General features: G+C 43.3%; 1 protein-coding gene across 1 annotated transcript in view; it reads left to right on the forward strand.

Annotated features, from left to right (window-relative positions):
* VPS35L (VPS35 endosomal protein sorting factor like) overlaps positions 1-25450 on the forward strand; it is an 80867-nt gene that overhangs the window by 22112 nt on the left and 33305 nt on the right. Inside the window, exons 10-21 of the mRNA XM_053366096.1 lie at positions 2446-2542; positions 4454-4501; positions 5241-5334; positions 6082-6159; positions 7259-7381; positions 11094-11140; positions 12962-13073; positions 14139-14255; positions 14956-15009; positions 17177-17257; positions 18201-18263; positions 18829-18914. Of these exons, the coding sequence (XP_053222071.1) occupies positions 2446-2542; positions 4454-4501; positions 5241-5334; positions 6082-6159; positions 7259-7381; positions 11094-11140; positions 12962-13073; positions 14139-14255; positions 14956-15009; positions 17177-17257; positions 18201-18263; positions 18829-18914 (1000 nt within the window). The remainder of the gene's footprint in view (positions 1-2445; positions 2543-4453; positions 4502-5240; positions 5335-6081; positions 6160-7258; positions 7382-11093; positions 11141-12961; positions 13074-14138; positions 14256-14955; positions 15010-17176; positions 17258-18200; positions 18264-18828; positions 18915-25450) is intronic.

Raw genomic sequence — 25450 nt, forward strand, 5'->3', positions numbered from 1 at the left:
GCAGCAGGACTGAGTAGAGTAGTGGAGCTCCTGCTCTGTCCACATTGCTGCTGCTGAAATGGGGGTGACAGCACAGTAGCATTGGAAGTGCCACAGCAGAGATCATTCCATGTGTAAGCTAAGAGTTAACTCTGCTAGCGTTCAAGTAAGTTAACTGAGAAGGGAGAAATGGCTGGAGGTGTTGCTTAGCAACCAGGTACAGCAGCATGATACCTGCTGAGGTAACATGTGCTGTGATGGGCTGTTTCCCGCTGTATCTTTAATTTTATATATATATCCCTGCTATGTACAAGGCCTGATGTAAGAAAGAAAAAAAAATCTCTATTTCTTTCTCATATTATATACTGTTTTTGTCCCACAGGATTTCTTTTTTCTGGGCTCCGTTTATGTTGTTGAAGAAACATTGCTAACAAGCAGAACGACTGGTTTTCATGGTACAACAGAGAGGCCTAGATTGTGCCCAAGTATCCCCTCCTATCCCAGCCACCCCCCCAAAAAAAAACCCCGTTACAGAGATTTATGTTGGCTGCTGTTGGCAGGGATACCACTGGCAGTAACTTCTGCCCATGCATTTTGTGGATACGATGGGAACCTTCACAGTAGCTGAGAGAAAACGTCACAGTATCTTATCCCCCGGCAACGTGGCAGATCAAGGATTAGGACTGATCTGCACAGTAACTGATGCTCTAGTTTTACTCTGTTTTCACTTTGTTCCGATTGGCTGCTGTATTATTTAATTTTCTTCCCACTCCGAGAATTTCTAGGATTGCATAAAAATAGGTAAATATATCTGTAGGATACGAATAATGTCCAGCACTGAGAACGCCACACTTGAAATTCTTACTATACTGCGAGAGAGCCCTGTTTGGCATATAAAGTCCTAATTCCCCAAGTTCAGCAAGGCAAAAATTTAAGCAGACAGCAAATTCTAAATATTGACTGTTACGTAACTGTTCCTTCTGCAGTGTCATATTGGTTTTATCTTGGATTCGTGGGCAGCAAAGTAAGGCTTGGAGCAGTTAAGTCTCTGCAAATTTTTGTACGCAGATGACCTAACATGCTTCAGGCCCGTAATGCCTGTTAGCTTCCAAGGCCCACTTTCCCCTGCCTGCATTTTTAAACAATCTCTGTGGAGAAAATGTGAATAAACATTGTGAATGCGGCAAAGGCAGGAATGGTAGTTGCCCCAGTTATAATGTAATCCCATGCATGCTTGCTCAGAGTTAAATCAAATCTTATTCAGGGGCCTTTATTCCCAGGTAGGTAACTAGGGACATGACATACCGTACTTGTTCTTTGTATATCACTATGTACCTCAGGATTGGGGAACCTTTTGGGGGCCAAGGGCCGCATGCCTTATTGGGGGCCGCATGCCAGGGGTTGGCAGGGTCAGAAGCAGTAGTGGGTGGAGCAGCAAATACAAATGTCACCTACTGTACAATGGGCTAGATCCTAAACACCCACCCACCTCTTGTTTTTAAAGGACTTATAGAGCATGGGAGACCTGGGCTCATTCATCCACAAAGCTCACTGGGTGACTTTAGACCAGTTGCTATCTTTTTTTGCAGAATTATTATTCATAAAGGACAGCAGAGGAGTATTTCCGGCCCAGTATGCAACAGTTTTGAAAAATAATAATGAACAATTCAAACGTCTGAGGAATTCTCATCTTGTGTTTATGATGCTTTGTTGGTGGTACATGTAAATAAATGTTGTTCTCAGTTAATAATGAAAAAAGAAGTTGAACCCCTAGTTCAGCTGAAGAGAATTTTGAATCAGCTGATTGGTGCTGGAAGCTGATCACAGGGAGCCCTTTCAAAGTCTGTTTGCAAGAGGAAAATGCTCTGTTTGCAGGAGGTGACTTGGATTCTAATGGCTTCTTTCAAAACGGTGCCTGACTGGAGATTAAAGCAAGCCGCTTTAAAAGCACACTCCCAGCACCAGTGGGGCTCTCCGTCAATGGCAAACGCCTGGATGTTCCTTTGTAGCCACATCTGCACATGTGACGTCAGGTGTGTGGCAGGTGGCCGTGGTTTGTGGGGAGAGGCCTGGTGGGTCAATTTGGGATCTGTACCAGGTCTAATGCAGCTCATCAACCACAGAGGTTCTCCACTGCTGCCCAGCTCTATATGGCAGACAGTTGTCCAGATGACCTGAAATAATTTGATTGGACTGTTGGTTGTTGCATTCATAGCCTGCTTATGGGGTTCCCATAAGTATCAAGGGGGCCACTGTGAGAACAGAGTGCCTTTGGCCCTTAGAGACCAAAAATAGGCCTTCCCTCGGTTCCAACAGGGCTCTTCTTGTGTGTGATTTTTCTAATCAGTACTCTTAAGTGCCATCCCCCCCCAACTATGCGAATTAAATCACTGCTAATTTTATTCAGAAACGTAATAAGGAAGCAGGTTCTTAGTTTTTAATCTTCTTTTTGTCTTGTTTTATCAGATAATTTTACTCCTGAAAGTGTGGTTGATACTGCCAAAGAAACCTGTTTAAACTGGTTCTTCAAGATTGCTTCCATTCGAGAGCTCATTCCCAGATTGTATCCTTTTCCGAAGGAGACTTTAAGATGATGAAAACGTTATCTGGTTTATGCTTGAATTTCTTTAAAAAATAAATCATAGTGTTGCCTTAGGTTTCTTCACATGGAAAAAAAAAAGGAGTATCAAAGAACCCCTTGTAGGTATTGTCCAGGGTGCCAACAGAGTTCACAGTTGAGGGTTGAAATGGAGACTAGATTTTGCCTATGGCTAAGGCATACTTTTTTAAAAAAATGCGGTGGTTATCTTTTCAACAAGAAAGCAAGTTTAAAATTTACATGTCACATATAACTTACATAAGAAATAGCAAGCTCTTTATCCCACAAGAATGATATGATTATTATCAGTGACTTTCTTAAGCCATTGTGCGCGATTTTTACTCTTTATTTTGAAGTAAAAGTAAGTTGAAAAGAGTGAGCCAACTTAACTTCTACTCAAACTAGATCCAATGAAATAAGCAGGGCTGGGGGAATCATGCCCATTCATTTCAGCAGCTCTACTCTTGATTAGGAATAGCATTGGGAATGGCCCTGTGAGCTGATTTGAAGTAGTGGTTAGAGAGTTGGGCTAAGCTGAGGAGACCTGGCTTCAAGTTCCTCCTAAGCCACAAAACTCACAGAGTGACCGGCCCAAGGTCACCCTCTCTCAGCCATAGCAGTGGCGCATGCCCTCTGCAGACCTCCATACCCAGAATGCATTGTCTGAGAAGGGTCTTCTTGGGCGCAGAGGCAGGGAAGAGGTGGCGGTGATGGTTTCAGTGGCTGGTGGAGAAACCATCAGCATTGCGACTGTTAATGTAGCAGGCAAAAAAAGATGAGGAGGGATGTGTGTATTGGGGTGAAAGAGAAGGATGGGGGTGGGCTATGGGAGGAAGGGGAAGAATGGGGTTGGGCCGTGGCAGAGCAGCCACCCATCTCAAGTAGTGCAATTCCCTTTCTGATGCTAGCTCACTGTAAGTGTCCCTGGGGTCCTTTACCTGTCTCCTTAACCCAGCCCCCAGGTAAGCTGAATCAGATGGGTCTCTAGATGCTCTGGCCGCACTACTGGGACTAGATCCACTCTAAAATATCCACAAGTCAATAGCTGACTTCGCAGAGCCGTAAGACACTTTATTGTGAAGGAAGGTCTCAGACTGGGGTATGGCGTTAACAGCTTCCAGTCTCTGCCTAGCTGACTCCCCCAAGAGGGGCTGGTGGCACAGTGGGTTCATGCATCTGGCTGTTAACCAGAAGGTTGGTGGTTCGAGCCCACCCAGGGATGGCTGTGGGCAGGATTCCTGCCCTGCAGGAAGGGTTGGACTAAATGGCCCTTGGAGGAACCGTCCAACTGTACAATTCTGTGATTCTCTGACCAGCATATGGCATTATAGTCCAGCTGAGAGAACCAAGGTAGCAATATCAGTGAGACAGATATAGGTTATTCAGAATTCCCTTGGCTCATAATATTGCAAAAAAAAAATTTAAGTTTTTTAATCAAAAAGAATGAATATTGGTCTGCAGTCAATGAAAGAAACATCAGATGTTAGTTGTACCGTAGCTCCTAAGATGTTATTTCCCTAGATAATAAATAATGTGTCACCTGAACCTGTGGCCAAATTTAACGATGATTGATTGAAACAAGCTAACTTCAAACCATAGTTTTAAGAAGCTGATTTGTCGAAGCAAGCTATAATTAAGACGAATCACTGTTTATAGTTCAGAGGCAACGCAACACTAAACTGAAGTTCATAAAAAGTGAAAGCAGAATCTTTGTTCTTCTCTGTCCATCACAGTAGAGGAGGAAAGGGGAGTTCAGAGCTCTCTGAAGTTTGCCTATGTTAAACCACGGTTTAGTTTTACACAGGGTCTCTGTGCCTTGGATAATCTCAATGACTTTACTGTTTTGAACTCCCCCCCCTTGACACTTTATTCCAGTTATGTGGAAGCAGCAATACTGAAGTGTAACAAATTTCTTTCCAAAACGTAAGGCTAATAATATTTTGTGAATATTTGATAAATGTAGGGGGGTATGGAATTTAATTATGGCCAGAGATTTTTCTAGCTTCTACCAATGACTTGCTTGAACACTGGTGGTGTCTTTTGAATTAAAAGTAGAAAAAAGATGCCTGGGATATGCAGACTATGTTGGATGTTGGCCTTGGGCATGTCTGGTGGGATTTCTGACTCCTTCTCCCTCTCCCTGCCCTTTCAACACAGGATGCCCAAGCCATAACGCAAGCTGCTGTTCTAAGCTATCTCCATTTCATTATTTTTTTAAAGATATTTATTGAAATTTTCAAAAAAAATAAAAACAAAACATAAAGAAAAAAAAAGACAATTAAACACACATACAACTTACATTTCTTACTGTCAATGACCAATTTCCGTGACTTCCCCACACCTCCCCTTCTTGTATTCCAGTTCCAATTTTTAGCTCAGCAAGTTCTTGTCCCTAAGCTATCTCCATTTCAAAAACGGTTTGCCAGTGCATATTGTTATATTTTAGTCTTGGGCTTTGGATTTTTGTTTTCTACAGTGGCCTTTGGATAAACTCACGGCAATATTTTACTGTCCCCTTTTGCCGAGTATTTGATGTTATCCTTGGCCAACTGAAATCACGAGTTAAATAAATTGCAGCCTTTTAAGTCGCCAAAAAGTGAAATGGTACCTGAGTGTGAAGCTAATCATAAAAAACCCCTACTTTCTCAAATCTTCTTTACAGAGGAATTTCTGAATGTCTCCCACGGCTGACCTCCATGATCCGAGGAATAGGAGATCCTTTGGTTGCTGTCTATGCTAGGGCTTATCTCTGCAGAGTAAGATTTTCTTCTTTAAAATGCGGTTTTGTTGGTTCCGTGAAAAGGCGATTCGACTAGTTTGTGTCATTTGTTTGCTTTAGTTCTTAAAATATTTACAAACCGCCCTCATAAGGTAGCATGCAAAATAACTGAACAATTAAGTGTGATACTATGCAAACAATTATAATGTTTAAAGTGCACATTATATCCCCTAAATTGAGCATTAAAATTTCATTAAGATACAATAATTAAGAAAAAGCAGGTTTGAAATAAAAAGGTATTGTGAGTCCTTTTTAAATCACTAGTGATGGGGCCATTCATTCTTCCTGGGGGAGAATAGTCTATTGATATGGGGTCACCACTGAAAAGGCCCTGTCCATAATACCAATCGACCTAGTATCTCTTATTGACAGACTAGAGATGACCTTGGAAGGTTGATCTTAGATAATCTGGCAGACTCAGCAGAATGTCTCCAGACCAACCAGTTTTGTTGCAGTTTTCTGTAGACTAGGAAATAGCCAACTTCCTATTTCTAGGAAATATTACACTGGCTATATATTTCATTCTTCTGCTTTCTTACAGTGCTCTCACCTTGCACCATATGATTACTTCCTTGTCTGAATACTCATCTAATTTTCCTTGTGTGCCATTTTTAAGTGGATCCCCCTACCCCCAAATCTTGCAATAGGTATATGAATAAACATGATTGTGTTGCAGCAGAAGAGACAAAGACTAGGCTTAATTTATGTGGCTCTTTGAATGTAGGTTGGGATGGAAGTAGCTCCTCATCTGAAAGAGAACCTCAACAAGAACTTTTTTGACTTCCTCCTGACTTTTAAGCAAGTAAGTAAGAGATTCTGTAAACATTGGGAGTGTTTTTCGTGTGTGTTTGCTCACTTAGCCCAGATGTGGACAGGATATAGCTTGCAAGCTGGAACCTTGCTTCCCCCACCCTGCTGTGGGCCAACTTTAACAGACGGACAGGGCTGCCCTCTTGTCAGTCACATGACGTCAGTCACATGACATCAGTTGACAACTTGAAAAGGATTCACTGAGCCTCTTCAAGAACACTGCGTGTGAAGGAACAATCTGGAAACGCACTTTCAGCTCCCAGTAGTTCCTTTGTAGCAGCATCGTTACCTACCCACACCTGTTTTCACATAGGGCATCAGGTGTGGGGCAGGTGGGTGTGATTTGGTGAAAGCAGCTGGGTAGGGGATTGAGGAGCAAGTAATCTAGTATTGTGTGACCTGGGAGTTCTCATAGCTGTTTGGTTTTGGGATATTCCCCATTCAGAAAGCATTTCTGCTAATTTCCACTAATTCCCTTCCCCTTAAGCCACCCCAAACACTGGGTTAGAATGGATTATGGTGCAGGTGGCTGTAGTAGTTAGTAATTATTATTATTATTATTATTATTATTATTATTATTTATTTTTACCCTGCCCATCTGGGTGGCTCCTAACAGAATATTAAAAACCCAATAAAATATCAAACATTAAAAACTTCCCTAAACAGGGCTGCCTTCAGATGTCTTCTAAAAGTGTGGTAGTTGTTGTTCTTTTTGACATCTGGTGGGAGGGCGTTCCACAGGGCAGGTGCCACTACCGAGAAGGCCCTCTGCCTGGTTCCCTGTAACGTCGCTTCTAGCAGTGAGGGAACTGCCAGAAGACCCTCTGAGCTGGACCTCAGTATCCAGGCTGAACGTTGGGGGTGGAGACGCTCCTTCAGTGGCAGGGGTGTGTGTGTGTGTAAATAAAAATCAGGTGTCCCAACATGCACAAGTGAAAGCAATTTCTGTTAAAACAATCCCATCATTGGATGCAATCCTGGAGTTCTACAATTTTCCTTGAAGTCAGTGCTGAATGTTTTGACTCTTTAATGAATGCACAATATTATTTTTCCCTACCCCCATCATGATTTATCTTTTATATTTTTAACAGATTCATGGGGATACAGTTCAGAATCAGTTGGTGGTGCAGTGTGTAGAGATCCCATTATATCTAACCCTTTATTCTCCTGCAATAGATTGGATTCTACAGTGCATCTCTTACCGGGCTGCAGAGGTAAAGATCTCTCTTTGACTGTGGAAAGATTTTAACGTTTAACCAGAACAGAGGCCTAGTACAGCATTTGAACTTTGTATAAATGGAAAATGCTCTGATATCTGAATCCGTTGCTTCTTCCGTGTCAGTCCAAGAAAGTGGAACTAAATCAGTGAAGTTTTCAGGTTATATAGGTGGCACCATTAGCAGGTAGACTTCTAGTGCTGTGAATAATATGTATTGATCTGGCTTGTTCTATTCTTAAAGCTAGCTACCATCTATGCTGTTGTTAATTAGAAAGAGCCACTAAATGTAAAATTGAAATGTGGCTTTAGAGGCACATGATTTTGTAGAATTGTTTTTAAAGTGAGAGTTCTTTGAAGAATCATTTCAAAGCACCTGGAGGCTGAATGTGATAGTTCCGCACATGAGTGCAAGATAAGTGCCAGCTTTGACAACAAGGCTTATAAATGTTGATGGAAAATTTGTAGCTTCTAAATTTCTGGTGCATTTCTAGAATTTGAGGCTGCTGCTCTGCAAAATAGTGTCTGTTCCCACAAATCAGCAGCCTGACCTGGATGATCTAGTTACTGATAATTTAGCAAAGACAGACCATAGAATCATAGAATCATAGAGTTGGAAGAGACCACAAGGGCCATCGAGTCCAACCCCCTGCCAAGCAGGAAACACCACCAGAGCACTCCTGACATATGGTTGTCAAGCCTCTGCTTAAAGACCTCCAAAGAAGGAGACTCCACCACACTCCTTGGCAGCAAATTCCACTGTTGAACAGCTCTTACTGTCAGGAAGTTCTTCCTAATGTTTAGGTGGAATCCTCTTTCCTGCAGTTTGGATCCATTGCTCCGTGTCCGCTTCTCTGGAGCAGCAGAAAACAACCTTTTTCCCTCCTCTATGTGACATCCTTTTATATATTTGAACATGGCTATCATATCACCCCTTAACCTCCTCTTCTCCAAGCTAAACATGCCCAGCTCCCTTAGCCGTTCCTCATAAGGCATCGTTTCCAGGCCTTTGACCATTTTGGTTGCCCTCCTCTGGACACGTTCCAGCTTGTCAGTGTCCTTCTTGAACTGTGGTGCCCAGAACTGGACACAGTACTCCAGGTGAGGTCTGACCAGAGCATAGACTGTTGAACTGAAGAATGTTGGAACAATCCTTCCTGTGCCAAATTTGAAAATTTGACAAAGAAAAATGGACACATACAAACACCCATGAATGCAAAAGAAATATTATAATAACACTGTAATAATAATAATACCCCAGTCAGCAAACATTAAGGATGCAGTAAACATCAGTTAAATATATAAATTAATATAAACTCTCTAGTTTTCCAATAGGCATCCACACAAAATTGGCATCCAGCTTAGAGGGTGATATATATTTATAGACTCTCCTTTCCCCTGCTTGCCTACCAGCGTTAATAGAGGATTTGGACAATGGTTACATCCACATCATATAGGTAAAAAAACCCAACCCTCTTATACGGTCATGTACAATCCTGGGAACTGCAGTATATTAAGGGTGCTGGGAACTGTAGCTCTGTGAGTTGAAAACCCTTAACAGACTACTGTGCCCAGGATTCTTTTGAGGGAAGCCACAACTGTTAAAAGTGGTAGAATTATACTTTAAATATATGGTATGGATGTGACCTTAATCTCATTGATTTCAGCGGAAAGTAGTGTGCTCAGGATTGGAACATAAGCACCTACAGAAATAAACCAACATTCTTACAACAGTGTACTTATTAGTGGAAGGGCCCTGGCTCAGTGGTAGAGCATCTGCATTCAGAAGTTCCTGGCATCTCCACGTAGGGCTGGGAATGTCCCCAATCCGAAATCCTGTAGAGCTGCTGCCAGTCAGTGCAGGATTTCAGCTTAATAATCTTAACACAGAACCTCTACTAAACCAGTAGTCATAATGCATCATTTGTGATGTTTTTTTGTTTTTTTTACAGCTCAGCATGTTCTCTGGCAGAAACCAGGGAAACTTGTTATCCTACTTTTTGATCTTGCCAGTGTTGTTCTTCACACTACTTTCTCACCTTGGTCATGCAAATTACACTTCCTTTTATTTTTAAACTCCTATCAGCATAACGGTTATAACTTTTCTCAAAACAGTCTTAAGCAAGAATTCAATTCCTCGCGAGCTTTTACGCCATGTGCCAACGTTAAAAAACAACAAGCCAGTAGCAATGCAGCCATGTGGAAATACGAAATCTTTCACAAACTTAGACTTTGCCTCTTTGTTTTTTCACCACATCTCCCTCCCGCCTAAAATCAGATGCTTTGCAAAGAGACCTGTTTTCTTCTTCTTCCCACTCCAAAAGAATAGGACCATGGCTACTGGGAGACCATCCTTTTGTTAAGCTGATAGCAAGGGGTGATCGATTTGATGTTCCCTGAATGGGAGCGGACAACTGGAAATCTCTGTCCTCTGTCTTTTGGAAGGCAGATGCCCTTTAGCTAATGAGAGGGGTAGGGTAACTATGTGTGACAGAATGAAATCAGTTTCTGGATGGCTAGTCGGAGAACTGTGATTTAGGAACATGGGAAGCTGCCTGACACTGGTGTATGGCAGCAGGGTGGGTGGCTGCTGTCCGTTGATATGGTGGGGCGGGTGGAGGATGGAAGGCAAGGAGACCAACACTAGGTGGAGCCAGAGGCAATAATAGACAAGGATGGAGCAATGATAAAGGTAAAGGGACCCCTGACCGTTAGGTCCAGTCGTGGCCGACTCCGGGGTTGCGGCGCTCATCTCGCTTTACTGGCTGAGGGAGCCGGCGTACAGCTTCTGGATCATGTGGCCAGCATGACTAAGCCACTTCTGGCGAACCAGAGCAGCGCACAGAAATGTCGTTTATCTTCCCGCCGGAGCGGTACCTATTTATCTACTTGCACGTTGACGTGCTTTCGAATTGCTAGGTTGGCAAGAGCAGGGACCGAGCAACGGGAGCTCACCCCGTTGCGGGGATTCGAACCACCAACCTTCTGACTGGCAAGTCCTAGGCTCTGTGGTTTAACCCACAGTGCCATCCGCGTCCCCCCGGAGCAATGATAGGTGGAGTCAAATAATTAATTTCATCTCTGTCCTCCTAAAAATCAGGAAAATTCTCTTAAGAGTCATGCTTTGGATTAAAATGTCATAGGTTTGAGAGAGTTTCTTTAGTCTGTTAAGTAGCAAAGGGTCATCAATGCAGACCACAAAATGATGCTATCTGGACCTGGGACCTGTGCAGCTGAACTCTTATAGGTTCTTCCACACAACCAGGGATCCTCATCATGTTGGGCTGCTTATTAGAAGCCTGTGTATGTTCATCTGGTCAGCCAGATTGAATGTAGTTTCCCTCTTCAGAGTTTTTGTTCAATATTCAAAGGCCTAATGCTGCCCACTAACTTAGATGGCAGTGGGCCAGGTTAACATCCGTATAGAGGTAGTGCTATCATGTGATCTGACCTGGAGCAAATATGCTTACTTGCTTCATGTTCAAAAACAAAATGGCTGAGAGATTTGGAAGCAGAATTTCCCACAAAGGAAATATTGGCGAACTGCACCTCCCTTCACTTTCCCATTGCAGGGTCACAGTTGGATATGTTTGCATCATTTGAAGTTTCAGTAATGAAAGTTATAGTTGAGTGGGGGTTTTTTATGTTCCGATAATGAATGTTTTGGTTGGATGCTTAGTATTTCATTCTCATGAACTCATCTTTGGTAGGTTTTGCTGACGGAAATGATGGAAAGGTGTAAGAAGCTAGGCAACAAGTAAGTAGTGTGCTTGCAAGGCTTTTTTTGGGGGGGAACTCTGAAGGGCCCTGATCCTTACTTACATCTGCAGGAGCCCTACTGGAAGGGGCTTCATTCTGGAGCCCAGTGGAGGGGGGGAAGACTTGCTCCTTGTCCCACAATGGAGATGGAACAAGTTTATTCAAAACATTCCCTTTTCTTTTTCCATTGGTAGCTGAATGCTGCTATTGAGTCCTATGGGGGGGGGGAGAGTTAGGGAAGTCCTCTACGTGGGGAAAAGTGTGGATGTGTTTATATAAAAACCTGTCATGGAAGATCAAGTTTATGGACTATGTTGAAATGGCAAAAATGACCAGAAGAATCAGAAATCAAGAAGACCAGAATTTTAATAAGGAATGGGGAAAATTTATAATCTCTCTTAATAACCATTGTAAACAGCTATAAATGTTAGTGGGGTTGGAATAACACTTGTAGTTTAATGGTGAATTTTGGACATAATGGAGATGCAAGAGATTTGGATTATTATAAAATATTCAGGAGAAAAGGACTGGAATTGGACCCACAAAGGGGAGGAGGGATGTCCAGGAGATTCCTTGTTGATATGTTATTGTAAAATTTTAATTTGAAAAACCCAAATAAACAAATTTACAAATATATATATATATATCCACACCCACACCAGCAAACTCTGTCTGTGGTCAACCTCCTTCAGCTGGGACCTTTTGAAGGATTCGCCTTTTGTGAACATTTGTGAACGTTACAAAGGTGCCTTTGTGTTACTCCATTTGTCAGTCTTTCCCAGCCGTGCCTACTCTGATGGGCAGAAGCTCACAAGGTTCCAAAAAAAATCTTCCTCAGATCTCCTTTAGTGGGCGCTTATTTATTCATTTGTTACATTCACTTGTCACTTACTGGGGGGGGGGGATGTCTCAAAACAACAGGCCATTATTATTTTTAAAAAGCATACAGTACTGAATCTTAAATGCATCAGAAGATAAAAAATATTAACAAAAAGGGCTCATCCTGCTATAGCATAACAAGGACATGTTCCAGCCCCACCCAAAAGACGAGTACCAGTTAAGGGCAAAATGCATAGGTGAATAAGAACGTGTTCACCTGGCACCTAACAGTGGTGTCCAGATCTCCAGCAAACAGCTCAGAGCCTTGAATTTGTTTCAGCTCCTTAGCTGGTATCTCATCAGCTTCCATCTCTGTGTCTGGATAGTTGCCTGAGTCAGAGGTCATGACGGCACCCAGCTGCTCTGTATACAATGTCTTAAAAACCGAACAAAACCCCCAATACAAGCACTTTTCATTTAAAGAAAATGAGTGCAAAGGGACAGGAAACTCAGGACCCACTGCCCACCAGCCAGTTTTAACTTTCTCTGAAAAGGAACTAGCAAAGTGTCTGTGGCCACACTGACATAGATTTTTTAAAAATAAAAAGGAGCCAACTCAGATCATGAAGTGAGAAGAGGCAAGGCAGTACAGTGCATACGCTTAGGGTTACAGACTCCGCTAACCCAGAAATAGTTCTTCAGGTTAAGAACTTTGCTTCAGGATGAGAACAGAAATCGCGCTCCGGCGGTGCGGCAGCAGCAGGAGGCCCCATTAGCTAAAGTGGTGCTTCAGGTTAAGAACAGTTTCAGGTTACGTACGGACCTCCGGAACAAATTAAGGGAAATAACAGTCATAGGATGCAGTGAATTCTCCTTGTGCAATTATTGGTTGATTTGTGTGACAATCCTGCTAGTCTGGGCGTGCCCTAATGTAAAGAATAAAATTAAAGTCCTTTTCCTTTTCTGTTATATCTTGTCTTAATCTGGATGTTTCTTTTAGCGCCTTGCTGTTGAATTCAGTCATGTCCGCCTTCAGAGCCGAATTTATTGCTGCCAGGTCTATGGATTTTATTGGCATGATTAAGGAGTGTGACGAATCTGGCTTCCCCAAGGTAATGTACCTCCCCTCCCCTCTTGCTGTGCACCTTCTCCGCTTATGTCAGTGTCATGCTTTATAGTTGCTGGGATAACTTTGCAATAGATAAATATTTTTGTATGACACTTAATTGCTGCCAGATATCACGCAAATGGTGTGGTTTTGCCATGAGGTCTGAGTCTGTGGCCCTCCAGATCATCTAATAATTTCTGAAAGTTGGCCATATTTGTTGTGTTCGATGAGGGGAGCACAGATTTCCTTGCCCCTCGTCTAGGCTATAGTGCAAGGAGCACTTATTTGGTTCATACATCTGTTTAACACCCCTTTTCTTTTGCCAGTGGCTGTCTCTTGTCTTGGGAGCTAACTGATTGGCAGAAGAGGTGTAATATTTTAGTCAGTCTGTAGATTTAAACATATCTTGAGCAACTAAAATACTGTTTCTGATTAATTGTACAGCAGATAATAAAATCTGCAGGTGGCAAATGCCATCTTAAAAGCGGTACCGCCACTTCCTGCTCAAACAGGAGGAATGCCTCTCCTAAAAAATGCTGCATCTAAAACAATGCTTCATCTAAAAAAAGAAGGAACTGGGGGGTGTGCTTTTTGCCTTTGATGCAGAAGAATTGCCTTTGATGCAGAATTAATTTTTTAAAAATCTCATAGGGTAAATTTTCCCCCATTTATTTCAATGCGACAAGTCAGCCGTGACTAAGTTCAACTAAGTGGCTGGATCCAACCGTAGGATTTCAGTTTTAGATTCCTGTAACCTCACCTGACTGTTGTTTAGTTGTGTCTCCATGCTTGTGTTCTTCTACTAAAGGACCGTTGCAGTTAAGGCACTGGGGATGATCTCGGTTTCCCCTACGTCTTTCTCTTCCCCACCCCAAAATCGTTTTATAGCAAGCTGTGCTATGGTTAAACTGAATGGAAATCCTTAATGCATGGATGTGGGTGGCACCAGTGGTCCTCCAGATGTTGTTGAATTCCAGCTCCCATCATCCCCGGTCCGCAAGGATCACATTGGGTTCATCATCCCTGAACTAACAGATATGGTTGAATGGACACTCTCATATTTTCACAGCACCTTCTCTTTCGTTCTTTGGGGAGAAACTTGGCCTTAGCTGACCCTCCAGAAGGAGATCGACTTCAGATCTTAAATGAAGCCTGGAAGGTTATCACAAAGTTAAAGAGCCCACAGGTGGGTTGTTGGTAGGATATGAGTTGGGCACAGCTGTAGCCATGTACTGTTGTAATAAATATTTTGCAAGTTCTGCACGTTCCATCGTCGGAGTATTACCTGGCCCAGGAGCTCCCAAACTATGGACCACCAGTAGTCTGTGAGCTTTATTTCGGTCGTCTGTGGTGTGTCTGAAGAATAGTGGAAGCAGGAACTATGAATGGTGGGAGCAGCTTATGAAATATAAGTATTGACTGTTGCTATCGTTGCTTTGCTGTATTTTGTTACTTATCCTAGATTATATTGTACTCTATGGAATTCAAATTGTAATACAATGTGAGAAATAAGAGAAGGAATAAAAATGCAGTTACAAATTGTACAGCAACAAGCACAGTGCATTACAATTGTTACAACAGGCAGGAAAATTGCAAAGTGGACCTCCCAATTTTCAAGCAGTCCCTGAGTAAAAATGTTTGGGGACCACTGAACTAGCCAGATTCTCCTTCCAGTATTTCAATAATTTGTTTCAAGAACAGAGCAATATAAGAACTACATTTCAGATACATTAAAGTTTTTTTAAAAAAGAATTCAGCAAGCTGATTATTGTATCATTGGGGACTGATGTGTGTTTAGGATGGGGTGTGGAGCTTGCTTTAAAAGCTCTCTAAATACAATATGATAAGCTGCTTTGAAACCATAACATCCATTCATTGATTTTTAGGATTATATCAACTGTGCAGAAATCTGGGTGGAATATACCTGTAGACACTTCACGGTATGTGTAGATTTAAGAATGTATATGTTTTTGTTTTTAGAGTATTTGTACCGTATTTTTCGCACTATAGGACGCACTTTTCCCCCTCCAAAAATGAAGGGGAAATGTGTGTGCGTCCTATGGTGCGAATGCAGGCTTTCGCTGAAGCCTGGAGAGCGAGAGGGGTCGGTGCGCACCGACCCCTCTCGCTCTCCAGGCTTCAGGAGAGCCCCACCGCCAGCCCCACAAGCTCGGGGGACAGCGGGGAGGCGGAACGCCGCCATCCCGCTGTCCCCCAACTTGGCTAGAAGGCTGGCGGGGGGGAGAAGCCTGCTCCTCCCCGTCGCCAGCCCTGCAAACTCGGGGGACAGCGGCAGAGGCGCAGCGCGCCCTTCCCGCTGTCCCCCGACTTGGCTAGAAGGCAGGCGACGGGGAGAAGCCGGCTCCTCCCCGTCGCCAGCCCTGCAAACTCGGGGGACAGCGGGAGAGGCGCAGCGCGCCCTTCCCGCTGTCCCCCGACTTGGCTAGAAGGCTGGCGACGGGGAGAAGCCGGCTCCTCCCCGTCGCCAGCCCCGCAAACTCGGGAGACAGCGGGAGAGGCGCAGCGCGCCATCCCGCTGTCCCCCGACTTGGCTAGAAGGCTGGCGACGGGGAGAAGCCTGCTCCTCCACGTCGCCAGCCCTGCAAACTCGGGGGACAGCGGGAGAGGCGCAGCGCGCCATCCCGCTGTCCCCCGACTTGGCTAGAAGGCTGGCGGGGGGAGAAGCCGGCTCCTCCCCGTCGCCAGCCCTGCAAACTCGGGGGACAGCGGGAGAGGCGCAGCGCGCCCTTCCCGCTGTCCCCCGACTTGGCTAGAAGGCTGGCGACGGGGAGAAGCCTGCTCCTCCCCGTTGCCAGCCCCGCAAACTCGGGGGACAGCGGGAGAGGCGCAGCGCGCCATCCCGCTGTCTCCCAACATGGTTTGGAGGCTGGCGGAGGGCTTCCTCCTCCCCCAGCCCCGCAAGCTCCCAGAGCGATGCCAAAGCTGCGCGCAGCTTCGGCATGGCTCTGGGTCCCGTTCTGGGGGAGGGGGAAGCTCAGGCTTCCCCCGCCCCAGCCCCGCGCCTGGGGGGGGGGAATAAATTTTTTCCCCTTTATTTCCCCCCCCAAATCTACGTGCGTCCTATGGACCGGTGCGTCCTATCGTGCGAAAAATACGGTATATCTTTCTTGTATAAGGAGAGTACAGTCGTACCTCGGAAGTTGAACGGAATCTGTTCCGGAAGTCCATTCAACTTCCGAAACATTCGGAAAGCAAGGCGTGGTTTCCAATTGGCTGCAGGAAGCTCCTGCAGCCAAGCGGGAGCTGTGGAACCCACATCGGACATTTGGGTTCCAAAGAACGTTCACAAACCAGTTTGCAGCGTTCGGGAGCCAAAATGTTCGATTCGCAAGGCATTCGACGTCCGAGGTATGACTGTAGTTTTAGCTTTCACTTCCTTAAGACTCCTGTGATTTAACAAGAGAGTGTTATGAAACTTCTGGCATTAAAAGATGTTGGAAGTTTATTTTATGGAAGGTTGGACTAGATGATCCTCAGGATCCCTTCCAACTCTACAATTCTATGATAAAGGGATCTTTTTCTTGCTTAGTGCCGCACAGTGGAGCCCTTGTTTGTGTTGGAGTCAGAGATTCATGCGCACTCTCTCTAGATCTTTATGATCTAGCCATTTGGCTGTAGCTCAGTTCCTCTTTGTGATGACGACAGCATGCTGCTGGACACCGAGATAATTCTTAAGTGTGGTGCTAAGTGCTCATTTAGTGTCTCACTTCATATCATGCTGTAATGCTACTTTACGCAGCCCTTCCCTTTTTATACCTGAGTAACAGGAGACGTAGACTGCAGGGTTTTAGCAGACCATTGCAGCAGCAGTCCCCTCAAACAAACTCTTATCTCCATGTACCTGCGTTTTGTTGGTGTTATGGATTATGATTAAAGCTCAAATTAATTCTAGCTCATTGACCTTAAATAACAACAATTTCTCTGGATTCCAAAAGCATCCCAATACTTGGACTAGCAGTATAAGACTAAGACTTCTAGTTGCTTAGCTTGGTAATGTAATTGTCTTTGTTTTGTATGGTTTTGATAAGTTGAATTCATGACTATTTCACTACTGTTCCCTTATGGCATTTAACTTGCCCTTTTCAGAAGCGTGAGGTCAATACAGTTTTGGCGGATGTCATCAAACACATGACTCCAGATCGGGCATTTGAAGAGGCCTACCCCCAGGTAAATGAAGAGTGCAACCATGAGAAAAGAAAACAAAGAATTTTGTTCAGACTAAAATGTACAGTGAGAGTTGTATCCAATGCTGGTTCTGCTCAGACGAGAGCCATTGGTGTTACTTGAAATGTCTGACTTAGATTCATTAATTTCAGTGTCTCAACTTTGTGTAGGACTGTTATTTGAGAATTCTGGCTAGTGTTTGATGCAAGTAAATGAAAGGTGTGTATCTGATTTAATAGGTAACTGTGAACCATGTAAGGCCAATTGAGCCCAGAGCAAATATAGAGGTAGGAGACCTGTTGATAGTCCTCAATTGTTTTAAAGGATGTCAGCAAGAAGAGGAAAGCTTATTGTTCATGACTGATAAAAAACTGAATAAGAAGCAATGGGATTTATCCAACTAAGTTATACTCAGAGTAAACCCACTGAAATCTTACGAATCTGTGTTCATCATATCCATTAATTTCAATGAGTCTTTGAGTAGCATTGGATACAGTCCTATGGATTTAAATGAAAGGGTAAAAGTTGGCATGAGGCTGTTGTGGGGAACCTTTGGCTTTCCAGATATCTTATCTTATCTTATCTTATCTTATCTTATCTATCTCAGGCATGACCAAACTTGGCCCTCCAGGTGTTTTGGGACTACAATTCCCATCATCCCTGACCGCTGGTCCTGTTAGCTAGGGATGATGGGAGCTGTAGTCCCAAAACAGCTGGAGGGCCAAGTTTGGCCATGCCTGATCTATCTATCTATCTCCCTATCCCTATCCCTATCTCTCTAGCCATCTATCCTACAATTCCCATCTCCCCTGGCCATTGGCCATACTTACTGGGGCTGAATGGAGTTGTAGTTCAACATCTGGATAGCTAAAGGTTCCCCACACTTGTCAAAACAGGAATTTTCTTTACTGTGTGTGTCTTTTTTCTCCTGCTTCTTGCTCTTTAGCTCCAGTCAATAATTCAGAAGGTTATCACCTATTTCCATGACTTCGCCATTCTCTTTTCATTGGTAAGTTTCCACACAGCTACTAGGATCTTCTCTTGTCAGTCCATCTTCTCTTGTCGGTCATTCCAGAAGAATTTGAGGGGAGCTAGGAGCGAAAGCTGTGCCAGAACTGGAATGATGGGAATTTGGCTGATCTGGGTCTTCCTGTCCTCCCCACCCTTAGCTATAAATTACTCTTGTCATCTGCTCACCCCATTCTCACCATGCAGTCATTGGGAGAGCCCAACGAACCTGGCGTATGGGCAAAAGCCAGACCCAAACCAAGATTGGCTTTGTTTTGCTTTTCTATCCTGCTCCACAGCCACAAAGGCTTCTCAAAATAGTTTATGACTTCTTTAAACAACGGTTCTGACTCCTTCTGTCCAACACCTTGTCCCTTGCCTGTTTGTCCCCATTTTGTAGCTGGCAGAGGCTGTAGCTCAGTGTTAGCATGCGTGCCTGGACTCCCAGGGCGCTTATTCCTAACCATAGTTGCATGCCCCCCAAGATGAAGCAAGGTATTCTGCAAATATAGGCTAGCTCAAGCTGTAAGTACCTAAACTTGGTGGTATTTCCGTTGACTTTTTAGGAGAAATTCTTACCATTCTTGGATATGTTCCAGAAAGAGAGTGTGAGAGTGGAGGTTTGTAAGTGCATCATGGAAGCTTTTATTAAGTAAGTATAAAGTATTCTGATTAAGTGCACTCTAGAGACTCTAGACCATCTATTGAAGGGTTGTTAAGGGCGACAGAGTGAATTGGTCTGCAGTCCATTTGGCATTGGAAATGTATTTCTGCTGACACTAAAGATTAGTCTAAAAAGAGCATTTAAATACAGTATAATTCCTATTGATGTTTATATAAATAGCTTATTATGAAACGAACTGCATTAGGGTAGTCTTGCTATGTTTTAAAGTATGTTTTGCAGCTAGACATGCTGGATTCAAGGCAGCAGTGTATTTGAATGTGAACAAACAGATCTAGAAGGGCAGACAGAAATGCAAGGCCCTGTTGTCTGAATGCACATTTGCTGCAAAGCTGATATTCAGGCAGTTATGGAGGGTGGTTCCCATTTTCCCGTGGCTTTAATAGATATGTGTGCCAAGCTTTATGTACTTGTGTGTTAAATACAGACACTTCAGAGTTAGGCCATACATAAAGCACATTTAACACATATTTTAGGCACATGGCTTCCTCCAGAGATTCTTGGGAACTGTGGCCTACTCCTCACAGAACTACAATTCCCATCACCCTTAGCAGTTCCCAGGATTCTTTGGGGGAAGCCATGTGTGTTTCATGTGCTTTAAATGTATGGTGTGGGTGTGACCCCTGTGCTCCTATAAATAAAAGCTTTGATGCATTTTCTGCTTCTTAGCGTCACAGATTAAATAATAGAAGAAAACCCATATTGCTAGTTTTCAGATGGTACGGTATATATTGCAGCTGATAACCATCTTCGAAGAGACATTCCTGTATCTGTGAAAGTGAAGAGGGAAATGATCCTTTTCAGAGGCTGCCTGCCATCAGAAATAGAGCCAAAACAGGGCCACCTAGAAACAAGCAGGAGAGGTATCCAGTGTGTTTGGGAGAATCCCAGGGTTTTCGGAAGTATGAAAATAGAAACCAACCAAAAAGCCCAAGGGAGACCATACTCCCTGCCCAGTTATGAATGAGCATGTGCATTTGCCATGGAATGTTGACTGTCATTTGGAAAAGAAAAGGGAAATGTAGGTCAGTGGGGAGGAAGAGGGATGGATGGATGGAACTCTGAACAAGCACTCTCCTTTTAGGAAGGGAGAGTGCATTGCAGTATTTCTGTGTGGATTCTGCTTGTTTATATTCTTACAAAACCTGTTTCCTGGTTAATTGGCGATGCCTCTTCAAGTTGGTTTTTAAAAAGGACATTAATCTATTAATTCATTTTGAAAGGATGAAACCTTTTTGCTGCTAGATTTGTCGCTCATTGTGCAGCAGCTTGAATAGGTTGAAGGTGATACTTTGCCATATGCTTCTCTGCTGCACTGACAGCCGCTGTGATAGCAGGATGCAAACACATGAGCATCTGGGCCTTACAGGCTCCACTGCAGAAAAGTCAGCACTTCTTTAAATTAAAACGAAATCAAAATAGTTTCTTTTTCAGTGCTGAATGCATTCTTTCTCAAGCGGCTTTAATTTCCTTTTTATCGCCTTGTGATATTTAGACTGCAGGTTCACGTTGTTAAGCGGTGACAACTGGGTCTTGAGAAAACACTTTGCAGAAATGTTAACTGGAGGCTTTTGTTTTAATTTCCTCAATCCATTATAAAGAGCGCAGTGTTGTATCTCATTGATTCGTGCGGTAGTGTGTCGTGCGGTAGTGTGTCAGTTCAGGAGTGATGGATGATAAAACTCACACATGCACATTTGATTGGCTTGGCATTATAAATTATTGTAAATAAAAGTACTAGCCTGTGCTGGCAGGAAGTGCCCTCCACACCCGTATGAGAAGCACATTTTAGCAAGAACAACTGATCTAGTCTGTGTTCTATTTTCTCTTCCCTGTCCCTGTTGTGACAGTTTATTCTTTGTAACACTTTTTTTCCTAATCTTAACGTTGGCTTGCAGTTCCGTCATCTTTGTCTTTAGAGTTATATTGTTGGTTCATTTTGGACATCTCAACCAAAAGAGCAACAAAACTGGGTCTCAGGATCAGTCTCTTAGGTTTTTGCATGGTTGTTTAAAAGCTACTGGCCAAACTCTGGATTTCATAGAGCAGTCTGTGTTTCTTCCTAGGAGGTGCCTGTCATGTAAGCCAGGCTGAATTCTCTCTTCTTCTCCCCCATTCAGGTTCCCTACTGATCTCCCGCTGAGGCCTGGCTTTTTATGCAATAGGGGGCCTGTTGACCTCATCCAGTTTCCTTTTTTCTTAGAAGCTGGATGTCTTTTTTTTAAAACCAATTTCCTCCCTCCTTTCAGCTGGGGCTCAACAGCCTGGAGTAGGAGAGTCAAGGCTATTAACCCATCCAAGGGCATTTCATTCTTCTGCATCCTCCCCTGCATAAAAAGGTCACTCTGAATCGGGCTGTTGTCATCCTTGCTGCCTCTTCCTTCTTCTGTAATTCAGTGAGTGGGCAGTTTTGCTATGACATTCGGTATCTTGAATGAACTGAAGTAAAACAAAGTTCTTGAGGGGGCGCTAGGACACCTCCATCCAGGTTGTCTTCATCCTAGTACTCAGCAGCAGGAAATGTTGGCATTCCAAGGTAGCTACTATGGAACTCGCCCCTTGAAATGCCAGCTCATTTCCTGCCTTTGTTTAAAAGGCATCTCCTTGAGCTGTGCTTATAGTCTGTCTGATTCTACTCTCTCAGGCCTGTTGTGTGTTGTTTTTTTGTGGACCGTGTGCCAGCTGTCTGTGTGTGCCTGCCCCGGGGTGAAATTTTCCTCCCTGTGGGATTTGAGTGTGCTTGGTCTGCTGTTTGTATTTTCCTTCTCAGTTACTGCTTAATTTACCTTTTGTGTTCCATAAAATTTCCTTAGATTAGCTGTCCCTTTCAAAACCTTCCAGAATTTATTATTACCTTTGATCCTTCTGTTTTGTTTTCACTCCAGATTAATTATTGATTGTCTTGCGATCTCAGGCTTGGTTCATGTATTAGGGCCAGATCTTGACTACAGCTTGGGGTTGTGTACTTTCCCCTTTTACTCATGGAAGGGTTTTTTTTTGGGGGGGTGGGCGGGCAAACAGCATCTTGTTGTTGCTTAGTCGTTTAGTCATGTCCGACTCTTCATGACCCCCTGGACCAGAGCACGGCAGGCACTCCTGTCTTCCACTGCCTCCTGCAGTTTGGTCAAACTCATGCTGGTAGCTTCGAGAACACTGTCCAACCATCTCGTCCTCTGTCGTCCCCTTCTCCTTGTGCCCTCCATCTTTCCCAACATCAGGGTCTTTTCCAGGGAGTCTTCTCTTCTCATGAGGTAGCCAAAGTATTGGAGCCTCAAAACAGCATCTTAAGTCATAGAATTGGAAGGAACCCTGCAGATCATCTTAGTCCAACCCCCTAAAATGCAGGAATATGCAGTTGTCCCTTACGGGGATCAGATCTGCAACCTTGGCGTTATCAGCAGCGTGCTCTAACCAACAGAGCTATCCATCTGGAGGGCACGAGGTTGAGGAAGGCTACTGTAGTGTGAAGTAGTTTCTTTTATCTGGCCTGGATCCTGAGTTGCAGTCCCAAACAGTAGTTTGGACCCACTTTTAGTCCACACATGTATTTTTACCACATACATTAAAAAAACAACAACCATATACAGTGGTACCTCGGGTTACATACGCTTTGGGTTACATACGCTTCAGGTTACATACTCCGCTAACCCAGAAATAGTACCTCAGGTTAAGAACTTTGCTTCAGGATGAGAACAGAAATTGTGCTCCAGCGGCGCAGCAGCAGCAGGAGGCCCCATTAGCTAAGTGGTGCTTCAGGTTAAGAACAGTTTCAGGTTAAGAACGGACCTCTGGAACGAATTAAGTACTTAACCTGAGTTACCACTGTATTAGTTTGGTGGTTGAAGGGCTGTGGTGACCCACGCTAGACCCAGATTGTGATCCCATAGTGAGTCCAAGTCCACCATTTTAAGATCAGGGGGTTGAAAGCGTCAGGTATGTCTGCTCCATGGTGACCCCAGTCCTAAGGCAAACTCTTGTATGGCAGTGCCTCCATTGTACTTTTGTTCCCCCAGATCAGGAGTTGTGCGAGAGAGCAAGGCGCTCTTTTGTTCATTCGTCACACCTTTGCTGTGCAGTAAATAGAGTATAGAGCTTTTAATGCCCTATAATCAAAGAGCACTTCAAGTGAATGCTTATTTTCTATGACAAGACCTTTTACACAGCAGGAAAGCATAATCCGCGTAGATGGAAAGAACCGCTAATTACCATGCTAAGTGTTCCTGCAGCTTCTAGGGAGCAGAAGGCACTGGATGCAGAACTTCCTGTGTCTTGCTGAATGTCAAAGTGCCATATATCCATCTGGGCCTGGGGCTTTGTGTGGTTTCAGGTTTTTGAGTACTGTCTCTATTTCCTCTGGGGTGATAGGGCTGTCCATGAATTCTTGTTCCTCTGCAGTTAAGGTTGGCATGGTCAGCCCTGTTAGGAATCTTCTGGTTTCCTCATCCCTGTCGTGTCCCTTTTTCAATAGCAAATTCTTCTGTAACCACATTATTTACAATCAGTTTTGCTTTTTGTTCGGAATAAATCGCACTTATACCATTCTCAAAACCTTGGCCTACCCCCATCCCTTGGAGATTCTTTTTCATAAAACTCCAAGAGATATTGTCAAAGGCTTTCTCCGCGTCCACAAATATTAGTACTGCCTTGGTATTAATATTAACTTCCAATAACTCCATGATGTCTATTATATTTCTCACATTCTCTGACAAATGTCTTCCTGGAAGAAAGCCCGCTTGGTCTTTGTGAATCTCCCCCACCAAAACTCTTTTCAATCTTTTTGCTAAAATGTCTGCAAAAATTTTGTAATCCCCACTGCTTTTTATATCTGTCCTGGAGGTTTTATTAAACATGATTAGAGGGGACCAGCTGGTTAAAGGGATTCAGGTCGGAGCTAAACAGTACAAATTGAGAGCATTTGCAGATGATCTAGTTTTAACTTTACAAGAGCCAGACACTAGTACGAGAAGAGTTTTAGAGTTAATACAAGTATTTGGTCAAGTAGCAGGCTTTAAGCTGAATAAACAGAAAACGAAAGTATTGGATAAAAATTTAACAAGTGCAGAAAGAGAGAAATTCCAGAATGATACTGGTTTATTGATAGCAAAGAAGGTGAAATACCTGGGGATAAATTTGACATCTAAGAATGTGAATCTATTTAAAGATAACTATGAGAAATGTTGGGCAGAAGTGAAAAAAGATTTAGAAATATGGTCAAGTTTGAGACTTTCCTTGTTAGGCCGAATTGCTGTTATTAAGATGAATGTCTTGCCGAGAATGTTATTTTTGTTTCAAACATTGCAGATTGTGGACAAAATGGATTGTTTCAAGAGGTGGCAAAAAGATATATCTAGATTTGTCTGGCAGGGCAAAAAGCCCAGAATAAAATTTAAGATACTAACTGACGCAAAAGAAAGAGGGGGGTTTGCCCTGCCGGACTTAAAACTGTACTATGAATCGGCGGCTTTTTGCTGGCTGAAAAATTGGCTGCTTCTTGAAAATACAGATATTTTGGATTTGGAAGGGTTCAATAATAGATTTGGCTGGCATGCATATATGTGGTATGACAAGGTTAAAATCCATCAAGGTTTCAAAAACCATATTGTTAGAAAAGCCCTATATAATGTATGGACTAGGTATAAAGATCTGTTGGAAAACAAAACCCCCAGGTGGTTGTCACCGATGGAAGCTAAGGAAGTGAAAAAATTAAATATGGAATCCAAATGGCCGAAATATTGGGAAATTATAGAGTATGAGGAGGGAAAAGTTAAATTGCAGAGTTATGAGAAATTGAAGTCTAAAGTAAGAGACTGGCTTCATTATTACCAGATAAATGAAGTTTTTAAACAGGACAGGAAAATTGGCTTTCAGGTGGGGAGGTCGAAATTAGAAACAGAGCTTTTGGAACCCAGTACTAAGAATCTGTCAAGAATGTATAACTTGCTGTTGAAATGGAACACACAGGATGAGTTGGTTAAATCAGCTATGATTAAATGGGCACAGGACATTGGACATGACATTATGTTTGCTGACTGGGAACAGTTATGGACCACCGGTATAAAGTTTACGGCATGTAATGCCTTAAGAGAGAATATTATGAAAATGATTTATAGGTGGTACATGACCCCAGTCAAGCTTGCAAAAATTTACCATTTGCCCAATAACAAATGCTGGAAATGTAATGAAACTGAAGGTACTTTTTATCACCTTTGGTGGACATGCCCAAAGATTAAGGCTTTCTGGGAAAGGATCTATAATGAAATGAAAAAGGTGCTTAAATGCACTTTTGCGAAGAAACCAGAGGCCTTTCTCTTGGGCATGGTAGGCCAATTGGTGTCAAAGAAAGATAGGATGTTTTTTATGTATGCGACAACAGCAGCAAGAGTACTTTTAGCAAAGTACTGGAAGACACAAGAACTACCCACACTGGAAGAATGGCAGACGAAGGTGATTGACTACATGGGACTGGCTGAGATGACCGGCAGAATCCGAGACCAAGGGAAAGAGAC

Source organism: Podarcis raffonei, chromosome 14 (assembly GCF_027172205.1).
Source record: "Podarcis raffonei isolate rPodRaf1 chromosome 14, rPodRaf1.pri, whole genome shotgun sequence".
Classification (NCBI taxonomy): domain Eukaryota; kingdom Metazoa; phylum Chordata; class Lepidosauria; order Squamata; family Lacertidae; genus Podarcis; species Podarcis raffonei.